Source organism: Muscardinus avellanarius, assembly GCF_963383645.1.
Source record: "Muscardinus avellanarius genome assembly, chromosome: 14".
NCBI lineage: Eukaryota > Metazoa > Chordata > Mammalia > Rodentia > Gliridae > Muscardinus > Muscardinus avellanarius.
The window spans coordinates 77,234,860-77,254,892 of record NC_137800.1 but is presented as its reverse complement, the minus strand read 5'-3'; the positions used below and the strand labels follow the sequence as shown (position 1 = coordinate 77,254,892).

At 47.9% G+C, this 20,033-nt stretch overlaps 1 protein-coding gene across 1 annotated transcript in view; it reads right to left on the bottom strand.

The window, feature by feature from the left end:
• E2F3 (E2F transcription factor 3) overlaps nucleotides 1-20,033 on the bottom strand; it is a gene marked incomplete at both ends in the record, with an annotated part of 84,603 nt that overhangs the window by 64,428 nt on the left and 142 nt on the right. Inside the window, 1 exon segment of the mRNA XM_080709784.1 lies at nucleotides 19,819-20,033. This exon segment is cut by the window's right edge and continues 142 nt beyond it. Coding sequence (XP_080565910.1) covers nucleotides 19,819-20,033 — 215 coding nt within the window.

Sequence of the window (20,033 nt, the reverse complement as noted above, 5' to 3'; positions counted from 1 at the left end):
TGTTAATTGGAGCATGGTGGCACACACCTGTAATCCCAGTACTTGGGAGGCTGAGACGAGAGGATCGCAGGTTCAAGACCAACCTCTGCAATTTAGCAAGCCACCCCCAGCAACTTTGTGAGACCCTGTTTCAAAATAACAACAAAAAAGTAAGATGGACTAAGGGTATAGCTTGGAGGTAGAATGCCCTGAGTTCAATACCTACCAAAAAAAAAAAAAAAAAAGGAAGAGAGAGACCGACCAAGATGTCAATAGGGTGAAACAGAAGGCCCAGACTGGGCAGTACAGACACATGTGAATGCACACACACCAAACACCGCTTTTCCCCTTTCTGGTGTGAGGATTGAACTCGGGCATTCACCTCTGAGTTATACCCCCAGCTTGATTTTACCATTCATTCTTTTGTTCATTCATTCATTCATTCATTCATTCATTCATTTTTGTGTGTGTATGTGTGTGTGTGGTACTGGGAGTGGAACCCAGGGGCTATCTACCTCTGGGCTATACTCCCAGACCTATTTTCTACTTTATTTGGAAACAGGGTCTCACTAAGTTGCTGAGAGCCTCACTAAGTAGCTGAGGCTGGCTTTGAACCTGTGCGATCCTCCTGTCTCAGCCTCCCAAGTACTGGGATTACAAGTGTGTGCCACCACGCCCAGCTTACCTTTTATTTTGAAGCAAGGTCTTGCTAAGTTGCTGAGGTTGGCCTCAAATGTGGGACCCTCCCATTTCAGCCTCCCAAGTATTGGGATTACAGGTGTGCTCTACCATGCTCAGGTTACAGACATACTTTAATACGGTGAAAGTTGTATTTCAAAATCATGAGGAAAATCTATGCCATTCGGTGAGTGGCACTCATATAACTTTGGGGGAAAAATAAGAAACCAGACCTTTAACACACACATATGTGCAGAAACACTTCCAAAGGGGTTAGGGATCAAAGTAATAATGATGCCAGGAAAAGAAAATGTAGAATATTGCTATAATTTGGGGGCCAAGAAAGACTTTTTCAAAGCAAGCCACCAAACTCATGAACTGTGAAGGTTGTAGTTTTATACACATCATATATAAAATGAATACACATTCTGCAAAGAGAAATATGTCATGTATAAAATTTTTAAGATGGCTAGGGAAAAAAATTCATACTACATACACACAAACCAGAGAAAGCCCCGTTTCTATAATTCATTGCATATTTCGCTAACTCGATAAAACCCTAAATTGTCTTGCAAACAAAACTGGTCAAAGATTCAAAGAGGCAATTCAGAAAAATGCAAATCAGCGGAGATGCTTAAATTTTCTCGTCCGTTATCTCTCACCACCTGTAAAATAGGACAATCATCACACCCACTTCACAGAACTACTCAAGTCAAATTAGAGAATTTCTTGTAAAAGGCTTAAAACGATTCCTGACACACAGAAACATCCAATAAACGTGAGCCAGTAGCAGTGCTAACAGTGGTGGCAGCAGCGGTAGTAACAATTAGGGAAACACAGAAATAAGATGCCGTCCAGCATCGGCAGCAAAACCATCATTAGCAAAATTGCAAAAAGGCTCCTGTTACCCAGTGTTTCAAAGTATGAGGAAATAGGCGCCCTCTGCATTGGTGGTAGGAATATGAAGTTGCTCAGTAGCTCAGTCTTTTTTGGAGGACAGACTTACTAGCATTTTAATGCTCTTGTCCTATAAAGCAAAACCTCAAAATACAGAGTTGAGGATGTAGCTCAGTGGTAGAGTGGCTGCTTAGCATATATAAAAGACCCTGGGTTCAACCCCCAGCACTGCAAAAAATGGGGAAAAAAAAAATCGACATGCAGAACTACTACCTAAAATATATACACATGCACCAAAACCCTCCACAGTCATACGCCACATAAAGAAGTTTGGGTCAATGATAGACCACATATCTGATATCGGTCCCATACATTATAATGAGCTAAAAAATCCCATGTGTGCGGAGCCCCTTGACTGCACCGAGAAGCCACATCGAGGTTTGTGTAAGCACTTGCTACGATGTCCACACGATGATGGAGTCACCCAAGGATACGTTTCGCTCCTCAGTAGGCGGCACCTGGGTATTCATGGATATCTGATCAAGGACATACCAGAAACCACCACCGAATGGGAATAATTAAATATATACTGATATGAAAAATAGGTCTGACACTCTGCTAAGTAAAACTTGCAAGCCCCAATCTGTACCTCTTTTCTTCTTTTAAAAATCACCTGTACTTTTCTGTAATATATACAAATGGCTATGAAATGGAAAAGTCAACTTTTTATTGTGGTTACCTCTGGGAAATGGGCGGGACTAGGGCATGTACATTTTCATTCCACTTAAATGTTGTTGGATTTTAAGAAATAAAAAGTATGCACTAAAAATCAGCATCTTGCTGTTAGATAAAGAAAGGCAACCGAATCAGGGCTTCCTATCAGCCATGGAACTGGAGACCTGCGACAGTGACCAGGCCCGTAGGGTCCTTAAGCAGCCGGCAGCGCGCCCTTCAGGGCAGGGCATTCTAGAGAAGCCCTCACAGCTGGAGGAGGCCAACAAGGGCCGTGCAACTCATTCATTCTCACTCTGCTAATAGCACCAATTTCTGCAACGGAACACCTGGCAGTTCTATTTCTCAGGCTAAACAAATACATTTGCGTCCTATGTTTATCAGCCCTCAGAACTCTGATTAACATCAAGTAGTCCTCGTGAGCAAGAAATCTGAATTCCTAATCCTACAAAGTTGACGAGGCTCTATCTATTTCTATTAAGATCTCTCTGAGGTGTAACCAGTGCAGGAGGGCGTACTCCGCAAACCGGCCGTGTTAAGGCTGTCACTCACATGTTACAGGAAATGAAAAGTGAAACTTCAAAGAACTCCACACTGGGTCACTCGTTACTGTAAAACTTGACAATACCTTACTAGAATCTTCTGAGGGATAGTTATAAAACAGCTCTAGAGGCAGAACTACTCTATGCAAGTTTCTTTTACTCCCCAAGTGGGAAGGGAGGCCCACAATTGAATTCCCAGAGCTGGTTTTATCATCATCGTCATCATTATGATGATGACGATGATGATGATGATGATGATGATGTGTGTGGTACTGGGGGTGGAACCCAGAGTCTTTCTACCGCCGGGCTATACTCCCAGACCTATTTTATATTTTATTTGGAAACAGGGTCTCACTAAGTCGCTGAGAGCCTCACTAAGAAGCTGAGGCTGGCTTCGAACCTGTGCGATCCTCCTGTCTCAGCCTCCCGAGCGCGGGGATTACAAGTGTGCGCCACCACGCCCGGCTCAGAGCTGGTTTTAGAAAGGCAGGAGCTGCGTCAGGCTAGATGCCCAGGGGTGGTGGGCATCTAGGGCCACAATCCTAACACTCTGAAGCAAGGCAGGAAGCAAGAGATGAGCACTGCCCGCCTTCCTTCCCCAGCCTCTGTAATACAATCAACCACAAATGACAAGCTTAAGAACTGTCGCTGTAACCCAAGGTTGTTTGGGATGAAGGTGGAGTGAGAAATAGAGGAAGTGCCCGTCAGTGGCCACAGAGACATTTTTAGAGAACTGAGACCAACCTGGGCCACAAAAGATCCTTATCATCTTTTTACACAAACTTGAGGCACAATCTTTTCAAAATGAACTCCTGAACGCCCCTTCCAACATGGTAGTTATTACTTATATAAATTAAATGGTGACTATTGAATTGACAGGTTACTTCTAAGTAGACCCAGGTTTGAGGATAAAAAAAAGTACTTCTGACAATCTCATTTGGGCTTTTCCTTTTTTTTTTTTTCCAAGTCCATCATCATAAAAAAAAGAATTCAGAAAACATCCAACTTTTAAAGTTTACCTAATGCCGGGCGTGGTGGCGCACGCTTGTAATCCCAGCATCGGGAGGCCGAGACCCGGAGGATCGTGGTTCGCGGACAGCCTCAGCTACTTAGTGAGGCCTCTGCAACTCAGTGAGACCTGGTTTCAAAATAAAGAATAAAAAATAGGGCAGGGGTGTAGCTCGAAGGTCGAATGCCCCTGGGTTCCATCCCCAGACCCACCAAAAAAAAAAAAAAAAAAAAAAAGGGATTCTTTTCATTTAGAGGAGGGATGACCAACACAGGAGGCCCACAGGTTCTAGGCTAGCATGCAGCAACTTAGTGAGACCCTGTCTCAAAACAAAAAGGGCCACAAGTACAGTTCCATGTTAAGAGCACCCTCTATCCCCATTAAAGGAGGGATGGCCAGCCCAGAGAGAAAGATCAAAGGTGCTTCGGGTTTGAGCTGCCTGGATACACCTAAGTTTGTGAACTCTGTTATTAGAATCTCACAGCATGAACAACACCTTATTTGATGACATCACGTAGCACCACAACCCAATCAGAGTCTTGGGGTTTCCCAAGCCTTTCTTTGCTCAAAACACTGGCTTCTTACACTTGGTGTGGCAGAATGCCCCGCGGGGCTGGTTAAAGCACTCTCCAGCCCCACTCCCAAATCTCTGACTCAGTTGGTCTGGGGTCAAATGATGCAAAAGCTTCTAACAAGCTCCCAAATGGTGATCCTGGTCGAACAACAACAACAGCCCCCAGACACACCAGAATCCACTGAAGACTAGAACGGAGTATTTACTATGTGGCAAAATCTTCATCTACGACCACACCACATGAAGACAGGGGATTTGGTCTGTTCTGACACTGCTGTATCCCTCAAGCCAGAAGGGTGGTTGGAATATACTGGGTGCTCAGTATGTATTTGCTAAATGAATCAGTGTCCCCATGGCTGAAATCGTGGCCGGCGTGGGAACGGGCGAGCAAGACAGAAGCCACAGCGATAACGGGAAAGGCTGCTAACCAACCGCTGACCTGTCCTGGAAGAGAAGCTCGGCTCAGGAACGGTGATAACGATAGAGATGATGGAGACGCAAGCATGTCGGGGTCCTTATTAAATGCGCACACACGATCAGGGGTTGCAGCCAGCACTTGAAACACATGATTGCTTTTGATCCTCACAATGACCCAATGAGGCAGCAGCTACTCATCTCATTTAACTGGAGAGAAAGCAGGGCTTCTAGGGAAAGGTCCTCAAACCACGAGAGGTGGCAAAGCTGGGATGTCGTAACCAGCAGAAAAGTGGATCCGCAGCAGGTCTCTCTTTCTTACCAACGGAGTCGATGATAAAAGCAAAACTTCCTTCCCGGGACCGCAGACTTTGATCCTCTCTTCTCCAAGTTACACCGAGGTCTCTTGTGGCCAATTCCTATCACGCCGTACGGGTGAAGCCGCGAGCTCCAGCGGGCCACAGAAGGTACATGTACTCTGCGCCGTCTACCAAGAGTGGGAGCAGAGAATCCCACACAGCTCTCGGGTGCCCTCGGGCTGTTGGAGCACCCCAAATCCCAACCCAATGGTGGGAAACAGTTTGCTTTTAAAATTTATAGGACATTTAAAAGATATGCTGTGTGTAGAAGATGCATATATGATTCCCTGATCAATGGTTCTCGATCCGCAGTGACTTTTCCTCCCTGAGGACATCAGGCAGTGTCTGGGAACAATTTTGGTTGTGGTATCTAAGTACACAGAGACCGGGAGACCAGGAGTGAACACAGCCCTCCACCACCAAGATGTGTCTGGTCAAAATGTCAACCATGCTGAAACTCTGCGGTAGTTTAAAATTCCTAAAGCCCCCTTTGTCCTGTCCCCAAGTCTGCATGATTAAGAAACGTCACTGACATCTCCTTATAGTCTTCACCTCCTTCTGTCTTAGTTACCAGAGAAAACATTTCATTCCCCCATCTCCTAGGGAACTCCCTGAGGACCAGAAAGATAACTGCCACCTCTGCCACCCTCAGAGTACCTCATTTCCCCCCCAAAGATATGAAGAGAGTGTTTGATAAGCATTGTCCAATAACGGATGGTTTTCCTTAAAGAGGGTAAAAAATCCTCAGAGTTCAGATTCAACCAACACTCAACACTTCCTACCTAGAAATGGAGGTGGGAGACACGAAGGATCACAAAATACATTTCCTATAATATACACTCTTTGGGAGTCTTTCCAACCAGCGAAGACAGGACTAATACTTTAAGTAACTGCAGCTCACAGATGTCATTTGTGCTACGTCACATGCTGGTCAGTGGCAAAACATGTTTGTGCAGCCAGAGTCTACACGTATCACTCTCTTTCCAGACCCCATCACTGGGCCATGGCTCTCATGGGCTGCGCGCTTACTCCTAAAGATTATTCCCAGAATTAGGATGGCTGAGATGCTAACAAGAGAAACAAAACAAAACAAAAAATAGCAACGGAAAAGGTTAGAAACTTTCCCACATTATTAGTGTGATCATCACATCTTCTGCTACCCAATATAGCAACAAAATCAGTCAATTCAAGGAGGGCTGCAAATAGGTTTAAATAGTTACATATTTAAAAATCGATTTTAGAGACATTTAAAATTTACATGGCTCTTACCTTCAAGAGTACTCAAAGGCTCTCATTTTTTTTAAAAAAAAGTTTTAAGATGATAGAGCTTAAGTAAATAAATTCAAGAATTTTTTTTTTTTTTAAATCAGCCAAATCAGAGAGCATAGGAAAGTATGGTAAAAAGGGCCACCTTGGTTTGGGACCTAATTATGTGACCTGCCTTTATGCACAGCACTCTCCAGCTGGTGCTTTGCTTTGAGAGGCTGCAAACCGCAGGCTTTGTCAACACAGCAAGAAGCCAGGCATGGACTCGGAAAAGCACGTAATAAATAACACCTGATGGTTCCTCTCTGGGAGCCCTGACGGTATCGATCCCCCCAAATCAACCTGATGAATTTGTCTCCTTTTCATATTACAGAGGGAGAAGTGAAAATGATGAAAGGTTTCTGTGGTGCCACATTAATTTTTTTCCCCCCTGAAAGCTAGGGAGACCAGTTCTTGGCCTGTTGCCGTTCAACAGGACTCCCACGATATAACCTTCATGTTAGAATCACATTTCCAGCCAGGCGTGGTGGCGCACGCTTGTAATCCCTGCGCTTGGGAGGCTGAGACAGGAGGATCACATGGGTTTAAAGCCAGCCTCAGCTACTTAGTGAGGCTCTCAGCAACTCAATGAGACCGTGTTTCCAAATAAAATATAAAAAAGGTCTGGGAGTGTAGCCCAGAGGTAGAAAGTCTCTGGGTTCCACGCCCAGTACCACCAAAAAAAAAAAAAAAGAATCACATTTTCAGGGCTGGGCCCCAAGCCTTGAGAAAGCTAGAGGGGCCACGGTGTCACCCACAACCAACCCCAGCATTACCTAACACTCTCCCAACCCAGCGCACACCCAGACAGAGCCCAGCTGTGCTTCACATGGTCTTCTAGCCACAGGAGTTAAGGAGTTAAACTCGTGGGAATCAAAAATCTTATTGCACTCCTCCCCTCCTTAAACCTTCACACCCTTGCTGCTTCCAAACTCATCAACTCTACTCCAAAAGGTGGGCCCCGGTTTCTCTTCCCATCCTGGCTTTCTGTCCACTTGGTCCTGGTAGACACGGAGCCAACAGAACAGAGAAAGTTATTTTGCAACAAGGTAGACTAAACCACCCAACACAGGGCATTCTGCTGCTGCCCAGCATGCAGCAAACTTGCCCCCTTTGACCTCTGAGTTTAGATTCTCACCCACTCACAAGCCATCTTTGTTTCAAGCCCCTTTGGGTTCTCAGTTAACTCATCTCTGATTGGTTTGCTGTGACGATAACCTGGAAATCTTGAACAAGGGTTGAGCATCACGCCTGGGTCCCTGTTCCGGCCAGCATTCTTAGTTATAATCTAAAAGACTGACCATTTAACATAGAGGAAAGATTTATTTTCTTATGGTTTTAGGTTCAGTCCATGTGAGGCCGGGGACCACGGATCTTGGGGCATGGTGGCAGGAATCAGGGAGAGAGCACATGGGCTGTGCTCACATCACGGAGGTGGAGAATGAGCAGGGGGAGGAGAAACCATACATATAATCCCCAAGGCTGCACACCACAGGGACCCACCTGTAGGCACACCCTACAGTTCTACAGAATATCACTTAGGTAAATCCTTTACAATGCTTTTATCCACTGCTGGGATTACAACCCTCAAGAATCAATTATATCAACTCCAAACATCAATTGATGAACTCTTCAGGGGGCCATTCTATACTAAACCATAACAGGTCTATAGATCAGTTCTCTACCACAGAGGAAAAGCGTAGGCGACATCACAGGCACGATGCTGCAGACGGCCCTGCTGTCCATCACCTGGATGAGGCCAGCTATTCTAGAACCTTTACCTGTGTGCTCAACTATGGACAGCAGTGCTTCCCCGATGTGTCAGATCACACCTTGCTGCTTCTCTAACTGATCATAGGGACAGAGCTGGGAAATCTACATCCGGGACAAGTGCTACAGGCCATTCTTATTACAGCTGAGCACCTCCAATCTCAAAACCTAAAACGCTCTAACATCCCAAACCAGCGCCATCAAGTGGAAAACTCCGTATCGTGAAACCTTATTTCATGCACAAAATCATGAGAAGTGTTGTATGCTTTCAACAAGTGTTGAATTGCATTCAAGCGATGTGTCCAAGGTGTGTGTGAAACACAAGTGAATTTTAGCTTTAGATTTCTGTTCCAGCCCCGAGATGACCTCTTTATATATAGGCAAATATCCTAAAACCCGAAAATCTCAAGTCAGGAACATGTCTCTTCTCAAACACTTCAAATAACAGATACTGAACCGTATAAGAGAAACTTGGAAAACACTGGATTTTATTTTTTTTCTCTTTAGACAGGTACCTTGGGTTCTTACTACACATTCAATACAATGCCAGCCCCATAGAGGATAAACACGGGGATAAGCTGAGATGTTGGAGCCAGGCTCCCGGGTTTGAATTTTGATTGCTCCACTTATTAGTAGGGCCCTCAGCCAGCCCCTTAACCCCTGATGGTCTGTTTCTTCCTATACATAACAAGACTGGTATACTAATACCTACTTCATAGGTGGCTGTGTGGATAACGTGCTAAAGTGTGTACAGCACTTACTTCAGTGCCTTCGATACACGTGGATACACGTGGATGCTCAGTCAACATTCGCTATCATTATCCCATAGACCAGACTGCTGAGTGGCAGTCCATAAGCCACATCCAGCCTGGAGACCTATTTTGTTTGGCTTGCATATTTTACTTTTTAATTGAGCCAACATTTTTATTTTTACTTTATTTTACTGGCAGTATTGGGGATGGAACCTAGGGGCATTCTACCTCAAAGCAACACCCCCAGACCTATTTTTAATTCTTTATTTGGAAACAGGGTCTCATTGAGTTGCAATGGGCCTCACTAGACAGCTGAGGCTATCTGTGGACTGCAATCCTCCTGTCTCAGCCTCACAAACGCTAGGATTACAAGCGTGCACCACCATGCCCAGCCTTGAGCCAACATTTTTTGGTGGTACTGGGGATGGAACCCTTCTACCTCCGGGCTACACTCCCAGACCTATTTTATATTTTTATTTGGAAACAGAGTCTCTTAACCAGCGAGACTGGCTTCAAACATGCGCGATCCTCCTGTCTCTGCCTCCCAAGCATGGGGATTACAAGTGTGTGCCTGCATGGCTTGCACATGTGATTACCATGCCTGGCTTGAGCCAACAATTTTAAACTGGTAGACTTTTGGCATTTTGAGAAGGCTGAAGATCGGGCTATAGACAGGGCCTGCCTTCCCCTCTGGCAGCCACTGCTTGGGGCAAGGTCCTCCCTTCCCTTTAGATAGCATATTTCTTCCTTATGTAAGCACACTCCTCCCCCCCCCCCCTTGAAACCACCCCTTTAATATAATTCCTGCCTCACTTTTTTTTTTTCAGTACTGGAACTCAGGGGCATTCTACCTCTGAGCTACACCCTCAGCCCTATTTTTTATTTTGAAACAGGGTCTCACTGAGTTGCAGAGGGCCTCACTAAGTAGCCGAGACTGGCCGCAAACCGAGATCCTCCTATCTCAACCTCCCCAATGCTGAGATTACAAGCATGTGCCACCATGCCTGGGTCCTGCCTCACTCATGCATGAAGGCAAACCCCTGTTCCCGACCAACTTTACCAATATATCTTATGATTGCCCCACGCTGACTGCAGTCCAAATGTTCCCTCAGTATACTAACCTACTTTCTGCCTCTCTAACACTGGCTCCTATTTCCCCAGGTAGGAATAGCCACCTAGCCCAGGAGTTCCAATGGACAATGCATATTAAAATCACCTAAGACATTTGCAGGTGTGTCTGGGTGTGTTGTCCTGGGGATGGAACCCAAAAAGCATTCTATTTCAGAGCTATATCCCTACCCTACCCCTATTTTATTCTTTTATTTTGAAACAGGGTCTAATTTGCAGAGACTGGCCGAGATACGACAATCGTCCTGCCTCAGCCTCCTGAGTACCGGGATTATAAGTGTGCATCACCACGCCCAGCTTCACCTTGGACGTTTTAAAGAAAAGCCCCTATTTGGATCTCATCCTAAGAGATTCCTATTAGTCTGGGTGGGGCCCAGGTTATCAGTATTTTTCCTCAAAAGCACCCAAGAGATTCCAACGTGCACCCTGAGACCCTTGGTCCCCTCGGAACACAGCAAGGGGGCAGGAGCCTCCTCGCTCTCCTGGCCCAGGTGAAGCCTGGTGACTCTCCCCCACTCCTCCGGCACTTCCTGTCGACATGGTACAACCGAGGACTAGACGGGTCTTGTTTTATTCCTGACTCCTGTTTAGTCTTGCTTGCAGATCAATTTGTGTTTAAAGCTCAGCTCCCCGAATAGACAGTAAACTCATGAGTGGGCGGATCACGCCTCATACTTTTCTTGCATCCCCAACAGGACTAATGGGCCGCCAAACACATTGTGGGTGTCTAATGAAAACGCCTCTTCTCAAATATTTGAGAGTCTACTATGGAGAAGGCAAGACAAGGAAGCTCACGATGAAAACCACCAGACTGACTCCCCCTTGAAGGGCACAGGTTTGGAGGAGAGAAAGACAGGAACGGAGGTAGCGATGTGCTTGCTACAGGAAGGCGGCCATCACTCAGGGAAAGAGGGGGCCCCGCCCCGGGAATCAGGAGGCTGTGTCTGCGGTTTCCCTTGGCCAGAGCCTTGAAGGTCCAGCAAAAAGGAGAAAGCTGTCATACGCACACGCACGAGAGGGAAACCTAGATCCTCAGGAACACTGCACACTGCGCCCCGATGCATCCAGGCCGAGGAGGGAGATGGGAAAGATCAAAGGGTACCTCAAGTGCCAGGGAAACCACTGTAGTGAGTCTGCTAAGTCCTTGAAACAGCCATCGAAGGCTGCCAGTCTCAGCCTTCTGAGAGTCAGGTAGAGCAGGAAGTAATAGAAGAAAAGGAGAGAGGAAAAGGGAGGAAACGGAGGAGGAAGGGAGGCCCAGAGACAGGTTCTACATCTGGGGCGAGCAGGACCAGCCCAAGCCCCCCACCCTCACAAGCCCGGCTCCCCAGGCCTCACCATGTGCCCAGGAGCTCAAGGTTCATAGTACAGAAGTGAAATTATGTTAATAAATAGTGCCACGTTGTTCACACATTTGATCATAGAAAAAAAGGATTTATTCATGATACTTACTACTAGTAGTATTATTATAAGAATTATGCTTCTGTATCTCCTCACCCCAGTCAAGTGGAAAGCCTATAAATACAATGACCCTACATCCTGAGGACAGCAATAGGCAGAACCCATTCCACAGCTCACTCCTCCCCTTCGCATTGCCAGTGTGTGTGTGTGTGTGTGTGTGTGTGTGTGTGTGTGTGTGTGTTACTGAGAATTGAACCTAAGGGCATTCTTTCTACCTGTGAGCTGCATCCTTCACCCCCAGACCGATTTTTCTTTCAACTTTTTTACTTGGAAACCAGATCGCACAATGCTATGTTGCTGAGGCTGGCTTCGAACCTCTAATCTTCCTGATTCAGCCTCCCAAGGACTGGGATGACAGGCCTGTGCCACCATCATGACCACCATTTTTAGAGAGGTGCAACCAACTTGAAAAGAACAGCAAAGGCTCATTAAGAAACCACAAAAGGCCAGTCCAAGAGATGGCCGGAGAAGGGACAAGCAATTCCACCTTCAGTCCACTGACCATCCCATGCCAGGCCTGGGCCCGAGCGCTCTACGAATATGAACGCATTTAACCTTCCTACGCTCACTGGGTAGGTACAAAGAGGAAATGGGGGCAGATAGATGAGACCAGAGGATCACGGTTCACGGACAGACAGCCTCAGCTACTTAGTGAGGCCCTCCACAACTTAGTGAGACCCTGTTTCAAAATAAAGAATAAAAAGATAGGGCAGGGGGTGTAGCTCGGAGGTCGAATGCCCCTGGGTTCCATCCCCAGAACTGAGAGAGAGAGAGAGAGAGAGAGAGAGAGAGAGAGAGAAAGAAAGAGAGAGATTGATTGTCTTCCATCCTAGTCCTGGAGCCAATAAGCGTAGGCAGGCTCCACCCTATATTCAGCTGTGCCCTCTGACACAGTGTAGATTTTATACCTGAGCCTCTTTCTCTGCAAGACGCTGGCAGAGGAGGCAGAAGGGCTCAGAGGGGACGGCCTGGGCCGCAGGGATACTGCTTTGGTGATATATATTCCTGGAGCCCCAAAGGGTTAGAAACAGGTGAGAACAGAAGTCTACAGGCCCTGAGCCCAGAGCTTCCACCACACTGCAGAATCATGAACACTAGAACAGCCAAAAGGTCCCGCGGGGTAGCCGGGCATGAGCAGGCTCAAAAAACCAGGGCATTCAACTCCTCCGCGCCCTGGGACAGCCTCCACTCACCCAAGAAACCCCCCAGAGGAAACGGCCTTGCTGATAACTACACCTCGCCAGTTGTTACTAGATGCTTAAGGGCCCTCAGATTCCATCCAGAGGATGCTCACTGGCCGCCAGACCCCATCCGCACGGGGCACCTTTCTGGTTTGTGAATTACACATAAGCTGGATGTCCCAGCCCCTAAGGAGGCCGCGAACTACAGCCCGCGTTGGATTATGTTTCACTTTCAGGCTTTGGGCCTTGAAGCAATTCTATTTTTAAGCTTTCTCAGGCCTACAAGCAAAATAAGGCGTTTTAAGGAAATCAGTCCTGGATTTTCAATGATGATCACTTCCTCTCAAGAGTTAACTGCTCAGCCACTTTGCTAAGCCAGAAATCATCCTGCAACTAACCACAGAGGAAGAATACCTTGGTTAATGTTACCAGGCGGGGGCTCTGGGACCTTTAGAAACCAGTCACTCAAGAATGTGGATGGCCGGAGATTAAACCCCAATGCAGACCTGCACCAGGTCCCTCTCCCAAGAAAGTTCAAACACCCTTTTAGGCTCCGTTCTCTGTCAAATACACACCATGCTTTTTTTGGTCACCTGAAATGTCATATGTAATAGAAAATAAATTTGTGAATGTCAAATAAAGGTTTAATAGAGCCTAGTAACCCTCCCCCATAAGTCAGTCATTCCTTCAATTCTTTATTTTCTTTTCATGTAACATCTAAAGTAGACTGGCTTACTTTCTATCTTTGGGAATAAGTTGTCATCTAGCTGACAGTCCATTGTTCAAAGGACACTACTTTATGTATAGTTTTTTTTTTTTTTTTTAACTGTTACCACCCTTGACACAAATCTACAATGTATCCCGCACCTCAAAAATTTTCCCAGATGGGGCACACAACAGCCAAGTCCACCTTCTCTTTGTAACTGAGGCTTCTTCTAAGAATGCGGCTGTCCAGTTCCAACTCTGACAGTGCCACTGGCTGGTGACCTTGGGCAAGTAATTTAACTGCACCAGCTCTTAATTTTCCTCCTCTCCTGCAAAAGGGGATTGGGGAGATGAGCACACTTGGATATTTCATAGTGCTCAAATGCTATATAAGTATTAAGCGTCACTCCTGCTAACCTAAAGTACTATTCTTAGAAACTCCCAAGTTATAAGAATGTGGTCAGAACAGTATAAATGGCCCCAGATGGTTGGTCTGCAAAAACAGAAGGCAGGTAGAAGTCAATTGCTTTTTTATTCTTTTTATCCCCTCCCAAGTTCCATCGGCTATCAATTCTGTTATCAGCCTCCCGCTGATCGAAACCCCTGCCTCAGTTCACAAAGCAAAGCCAGGCCCTCGGCAAAAGACTTTGGGAATACCATCTGAGCGCCAGTGGGCTTTATCGCTTTTTCTAGGATGTATTGTAGGCAACTGTGGCGGTCACAGACTGACCGCCTCTATGTTCAGGGTGGGAGTAGTTATTTTGGCAGTACTGGAGTTGGAACCCTGGGGCATTCTACCTCTGAGCTATGCCCCAGCCCTATTTTTTATTCTTTATTTTGAAACAGGGTCTCACTGAGTTGCAGAGGGCCTCATCCCTCACTAAGTTGCGGAGGCTGACCACGAACCTGGATTCTCCGGTCTCAGCCTCCCAAGTACTGGGATTACAAGCGTGTGCCACCAGGCCCCGCTAGGGTGGGAGGAGTTCGTGGGTGCATTCCTCATTAAGCAAAGCATCTGTGCCCTTCTATACCAACCCCACCCCCACCCCTACCTTGCCAGTCTCTGGTCCCCCACCTCAGTTTTTGCTTTTTTATACCTACTTTTGTATAACTTTTTTTTTTAAGTGTGTAACAGATACATTTCCTCAGTCATTCTTAGAAGCCAGGCAGGATCGGGAGCAGGAAGGAGATACATTAGTGGTTTCCTATATTTATGGCTTTCCCAGTTATCTCCCTTCTTTAGTCCCATGGAAAAAAATTAGGAAAAAAATGTTCTTTAGCAATTATAAATACAGTCCTGAAATACTATTTTGAAACTGTTAACAAGCATGAAAATATGCATTAAGCTACATACTACCTCCATGAATTCAGGTGAAACAGACTCTGATAAGAATTGAAATCTACTTTTTTTTTTACTTTGCAGTATTTGAGGTAATTTCATGGGAATCTATGAGGAACTTAATTTGATGAACATAGGCAATTGATTTCCACTCATCCTAATGAAAAGTATCATTAGTAGATTATCCAAAGGGATCGGAAGTTGGTTAACTTGGGGGAGCGAACATAACTGGTCATATAAATGGAATATCTGCAAATCAAATTAAGTGAGAAAAACAGCCAGAAAATAAACTCGAGTTCCAGAAGCAATTTGCGAACGTGTCCAAGTCGCCCCTTGGAAAGGGATAAAGGTGTGGGTGGCATTATCTTTGAGGATGGCAATACAGACCAAAGGATTAAAGAGAAACTACTGCTTTATATCTCTAAGAATCCATGCACACACACAAAAAAGCCAGGTATGGTGGTGCACACCTTTAATCTCAGTACTTGGGAGGCCGAGACAGGAGGATCACAGGCCAACCTCAGCAACTTAGCAAGGCCCTCAGCAATCCAGCAAGACCCTGCTTCAAATTAAAAAGGGTTGGGGGTATAGCTTGGGAGGTAGAATGCCCTTGGGTTCAATCCCCAGCCTCTCTCTCTCACACACATACACACACATGCATATATACACACACACTCTTAAAGCTCACCTCCCCAGCCTTTCAATTTCTAGGTGTTATTTATTCTTGTCTAAGCTTGGAGTATTATTTTCTGTTTGCAAGTTAGTTTTACAAAGCACAGCATTAATCTCAGAATTTATCCTTCCAAGTATTACACAAGGTGGCGATTTATAGGAAAAAAAAAAAATCCTTTCCTGTTCACAAGCTTGGGTGCTTTGGCTTCCAGCGCCACGACCCAGGGGGCTTTGTTTCCAAGGATGTTTAGCGTGGCGCCTTTGGTACTGATTATAGTGAAGCTATTTGTACAGCCCCAGTCTGGGCACTGCATTATATTAAAACTTCCATTTTGGGGTATGTAATGACTAAAAATTCTCTCCCAGCTTAAACTTGGCATCAACCATATATCTCAGTAGAGGCAAGATTGCCGAGTCCAGAACCACAGGAACCCAGCCTTGTTCTTCTTTTATAGTTGTGCAGGAAAAGAGACCCCGCGGAAAGCGCACCTAGAGGCCCTCCATTCTCAGATGAAAAATTTCGAGTGCTGCGGGGCTCCCACCCCATGGTGAATCAGCAGGTGGCGAGGACTGGATTAAATTAAATCTGGTGCGACATGCCACTGACTTTTGCATTAATGGATCCCAAGTTTTCTGGAAGAAGAATAAAATAACTCCAGCTTCTTTCTACAAAAACGAAGAGGCAGGAAAGGAAGTCCTGACTGCTCCAGCGAACAGCACAGCAGACTTTTGGACTCTTTGCAGTCTGTTCACTTCCAAGGGTTTCGACATCTAACACCGAATTTATGGAGCGTCCTGTCTTTGACCTGGCGAAGGCTGAGTTAAATCCTACTGAAAAGTTCTGAGCATAAACTAAGACCAGAAGTTGGCAGGTCTGGGAGTCATGGGAGGCGTGGAACTCGGGCAAAAGAGGAGAGGATGGGTTGACCTCAACTTGGCATCACCCAAGGAGCAGCTCACCACCACCACCTCTCTACAGGCATGTCTTACAGAAATGTCATGTTACCCAGTGCTAGGATGGCCATGTCTTCTCCATTGAGAAACCCCAATTGCTTAGGTGTAAAGACTGTATTACATATCACTTTAAACAACTTTAATAAGACATTCTGCTCATATATGCAAACCAAAGGACAGTATATGCATGTGGTCTTATATCTCTGTTAGGAAAAAAAATTACATTTCTGAATACTCATTTTACTAGGTCTTTGCTATTTTATTTGCTAGGCACGACGCTAGGCACTTCATATGCATTACACATTCACCTCTTAAAAAGAACCTTATAGTATTGTTATTGTCCTGATTTTACAGAAAAGGCAACTAGTTTTGAGAGACTGGGTTTTACCTGCCTAAGATCAGACGACTTGTAAATGGAAGAGGAGCCTAATACACCAAGCCAGATAGCAGTCATCTATTTTTCTCCCATTAAAAGAGGTGAGAGGTTTGCTCCTGGTTAAGGTCTTAGATGTTCCTGAGACAGACCATGCAATCAGAAGCAGATGGAACCGCAGCTCTGACCACCTGAAGAATTCTCAACCTCTTCTTGGACACAAAGTGTCTAGATGGTCTTATCTTTGTTTGGCAGATCACTTAGCTATCCCATCCTGTTCCAGCTGAGGGGAAAGAGTATCCACAAAATTCCAAGGCTTAAATGGAAGCCCGACATGATAATGATAAGAAAAAATAAGTCAAACTTTAGAACTTTGTATGCACTGAAAAGATTAAAATTTCCTACCCCTCCCAGAAGATAACCTGTCTTAAAGACATAGATTAAGCAGTGATTCACACAGCAGTCATATACAAAATTGCTTCTGACCATGTATATACGTTGCGTTTATATTCCTATAATGAATACTATTTCATGTATAAATTCAGAGGAATATTCATTCCCGGAATAATAATAAGCTCATGACAAGGAGGATCAAGTTTTGAAATAACTTGGTAGGAGGGCAATTTTTTTTATACTTTAAACACTTAATTACCGTGAACTACATGTAAATTTGATTAGAAAGTCCTGGAGACCTGGTCCAATAAGAGCGCTAAGATTTGAAAAGGATTAAAAATGAGAATTTAGTGGTCTCACAATTTCCCATTATCAGAACCACATCTCCCTCCCATAAATCTGAATCCAATCCAAGAAGTATGTCAATAGGGAGTTGTTTCAGGTTGGGTTTATGATACAGTAACAGAACTGTATAGGGGGAAATACACTTAAAATATGTTCAAGCATGTTTAGGTCAAGTCAGTAAGAGTATTTAATGCTCATAAAAGCGTGGACTATTCTTGGGACTGAGAATCCAGCACACCGCATACTGTATGTGTAAGCAGGTACTGTACTCCATTTCCCCTCTGCCGGCAGACCCTAGTCACTAAAAAAGAAAAAAAAAAAAAATAAGATAAAATGAGCTTCTTTGACTGAGACTATATCACACACCCCAGCAAGTATCTCTGGGGCTGGAGAGCCCTTAAGATCCAAGCGGAGGAGAAATCACGAAGGAGAAAATAAAAAATGTGATTATTCCCAAACCCCTTTCCAAAAGTGCTGCCCACGTGCAGACTCTTACAGACCCCCCTCCCCCGCAAAAATCTTGATTCTGCATATAATAATAAAAATAATAATAAATCTCATTTGGGGCTAAGCCAAGGTGAGGTCCCTGACCGGTCATTCACCAAGCGACCATTTATCTGAGTCCGATTCGGTTCTGGCCTCTTCGGACCAAGCACCGCCGCCGCCACGAGGGTGAAAACCAGGAGGTGTGGAGAAAGGGAAACCAGGATAAAAAGGGACAGACCTCCGGGCCACACTTCTCTCTAGGACCCACGGGGGGGTGGGGGGGGGCAAAAAAAAAAGCCGCATTCTGACCTATACCATCTCTCCAAGGCGCTGGATAAATTACCGGGACAAAGGGAAAGGGGTGGCGGGTGGCCTGGGAACCCTACAGACACCCTACCCTCTGACCCGCCCCCTCCCCCTCCAGCACAAGGGAAGGCTGCCTGAAAACAAGAGCCGAACTCGGCCATCGGCGAGGAGCCCCCTCCGGATCTCCACGGCCCATCCATCCGCCCCCTAGAAAAGACACCCGTCCACCGCATGCCCACCCCCGGGGGCTGGACACTCCCGCCCGGGGGCTCCGAGCCCCGGAGGCCGGGGCATTTACTTACTTAGATTTTTCTTGCTTACTCATTTAGCTGAAGCACCCAACCCCCCGTTCCCACTCCGAAGCCCCGCTCGGCCCCCGGCCCCCGGCGGGCCCCCGCCGCCCCCGCCCGCCGCCGGGTCACTAACCTGCTGCTGTAAGGGCATTTCCGAACCCAGCCTGGCTCCGGGGGAGGCGGGGGCCGGCTGCGGCGGGCCCGAGGGCCGAGGACGCGGCGCCCGGCGAGGGAGGCGCCGGCTGGGGGGCCGGCAGGCGGGGGCCGGGGGCGGGCGGAGGGCGCCGGGACCGTCCCAGGCCGGGGAGCTCGAGCAGGAGGAAGTGGGCGCCCCCTCTCCCCTCCAGCGCCCCCTCCCGCCGCCGCCTCCCCAGTCGCAGGCGCGTCCTCCGCGCACGTGTGCGAAACGTCACCGGCGGGTCCCGGCGCGAGGGACGGAGCCGGGCGGCGGGACGGGAACCGGCTGCCCCCGCCCTGCGGCGCCGGGGGCGGGAGGGGGACCGGGCGGGGAAGGCGGGGGCCCCGGGAGGGGCGGGTCAAGGGCAGGCCCGGGCGGGCGCGCCAGGCCCGGCGCCCCGGCCACGCGGCCGCCGCCGGGATGCGCCCAGGCCGAGCCCGAGCCCGGCGGCCCCCCAGCCCAGACAGCCCCCGCGCGGCCTGCGGCGCGGCCCCCGGCCCCTTTGTTGCAGAGTCCCAGCTCCCCAAAGGTGCCGCGCGCAGCCCCTGCGCTCTGGGCTCGCCGGGGCGACCCCCGGCCGCGCAGGGGCCTCCGAGGCCGGCGGGGCGCCGGTGCCCCCGCAGTGCCCCCCCCCAGTTCGCGCGCCCGGGGGTCCCCGGCTCCCCGGTGCACTGCTCCCTCCCCCACCCCTTCTCCATCCGGGGCGTGACCCCTTCCTACGCCCGAGAAAGAGGAAGCTTCGAGTTGGAGGGGAGGGGAGAGTGGGGGTAGGGAAAAGTGCAGGAAAAGAAGGGGGGCCGCGAAAAGTTTTGCAGTGCTCCATGGGGTCCGCGCCCCGGCGGCCCCGCGCGCCCCCCGACCCTCCCGGCGCTGGGGGAGCGCACGAGGCTTAACAATGAGCCCGCGCTGCAGGGGCAGCCTCCGAGGCCCGCGCCGGAGGCCGCAGTGCCCACCTCCCGCCGGGGCCGGGGCCGGGGCCGGGGAGGTCTTTACCGGAGGGCCGCCGCGTCCCTGCGCTGGCGGCTGCTGCAGCAGCCCGGCTCTGCCCGAGGGTCCGTGCGGCGTGGTGTAGAGCAGGCTGCCGGCGGCCGGCTCCGCGCCGGGGGCAGAGGGGAGCAGGGGGCCGGTGGTCGCGCCGCCCGGCAGGGAGGAGCAGGAGGTGGCGGAGGTGTTGGTGGTGAGGATCTGGATGTACGTGCCCGGGGCGG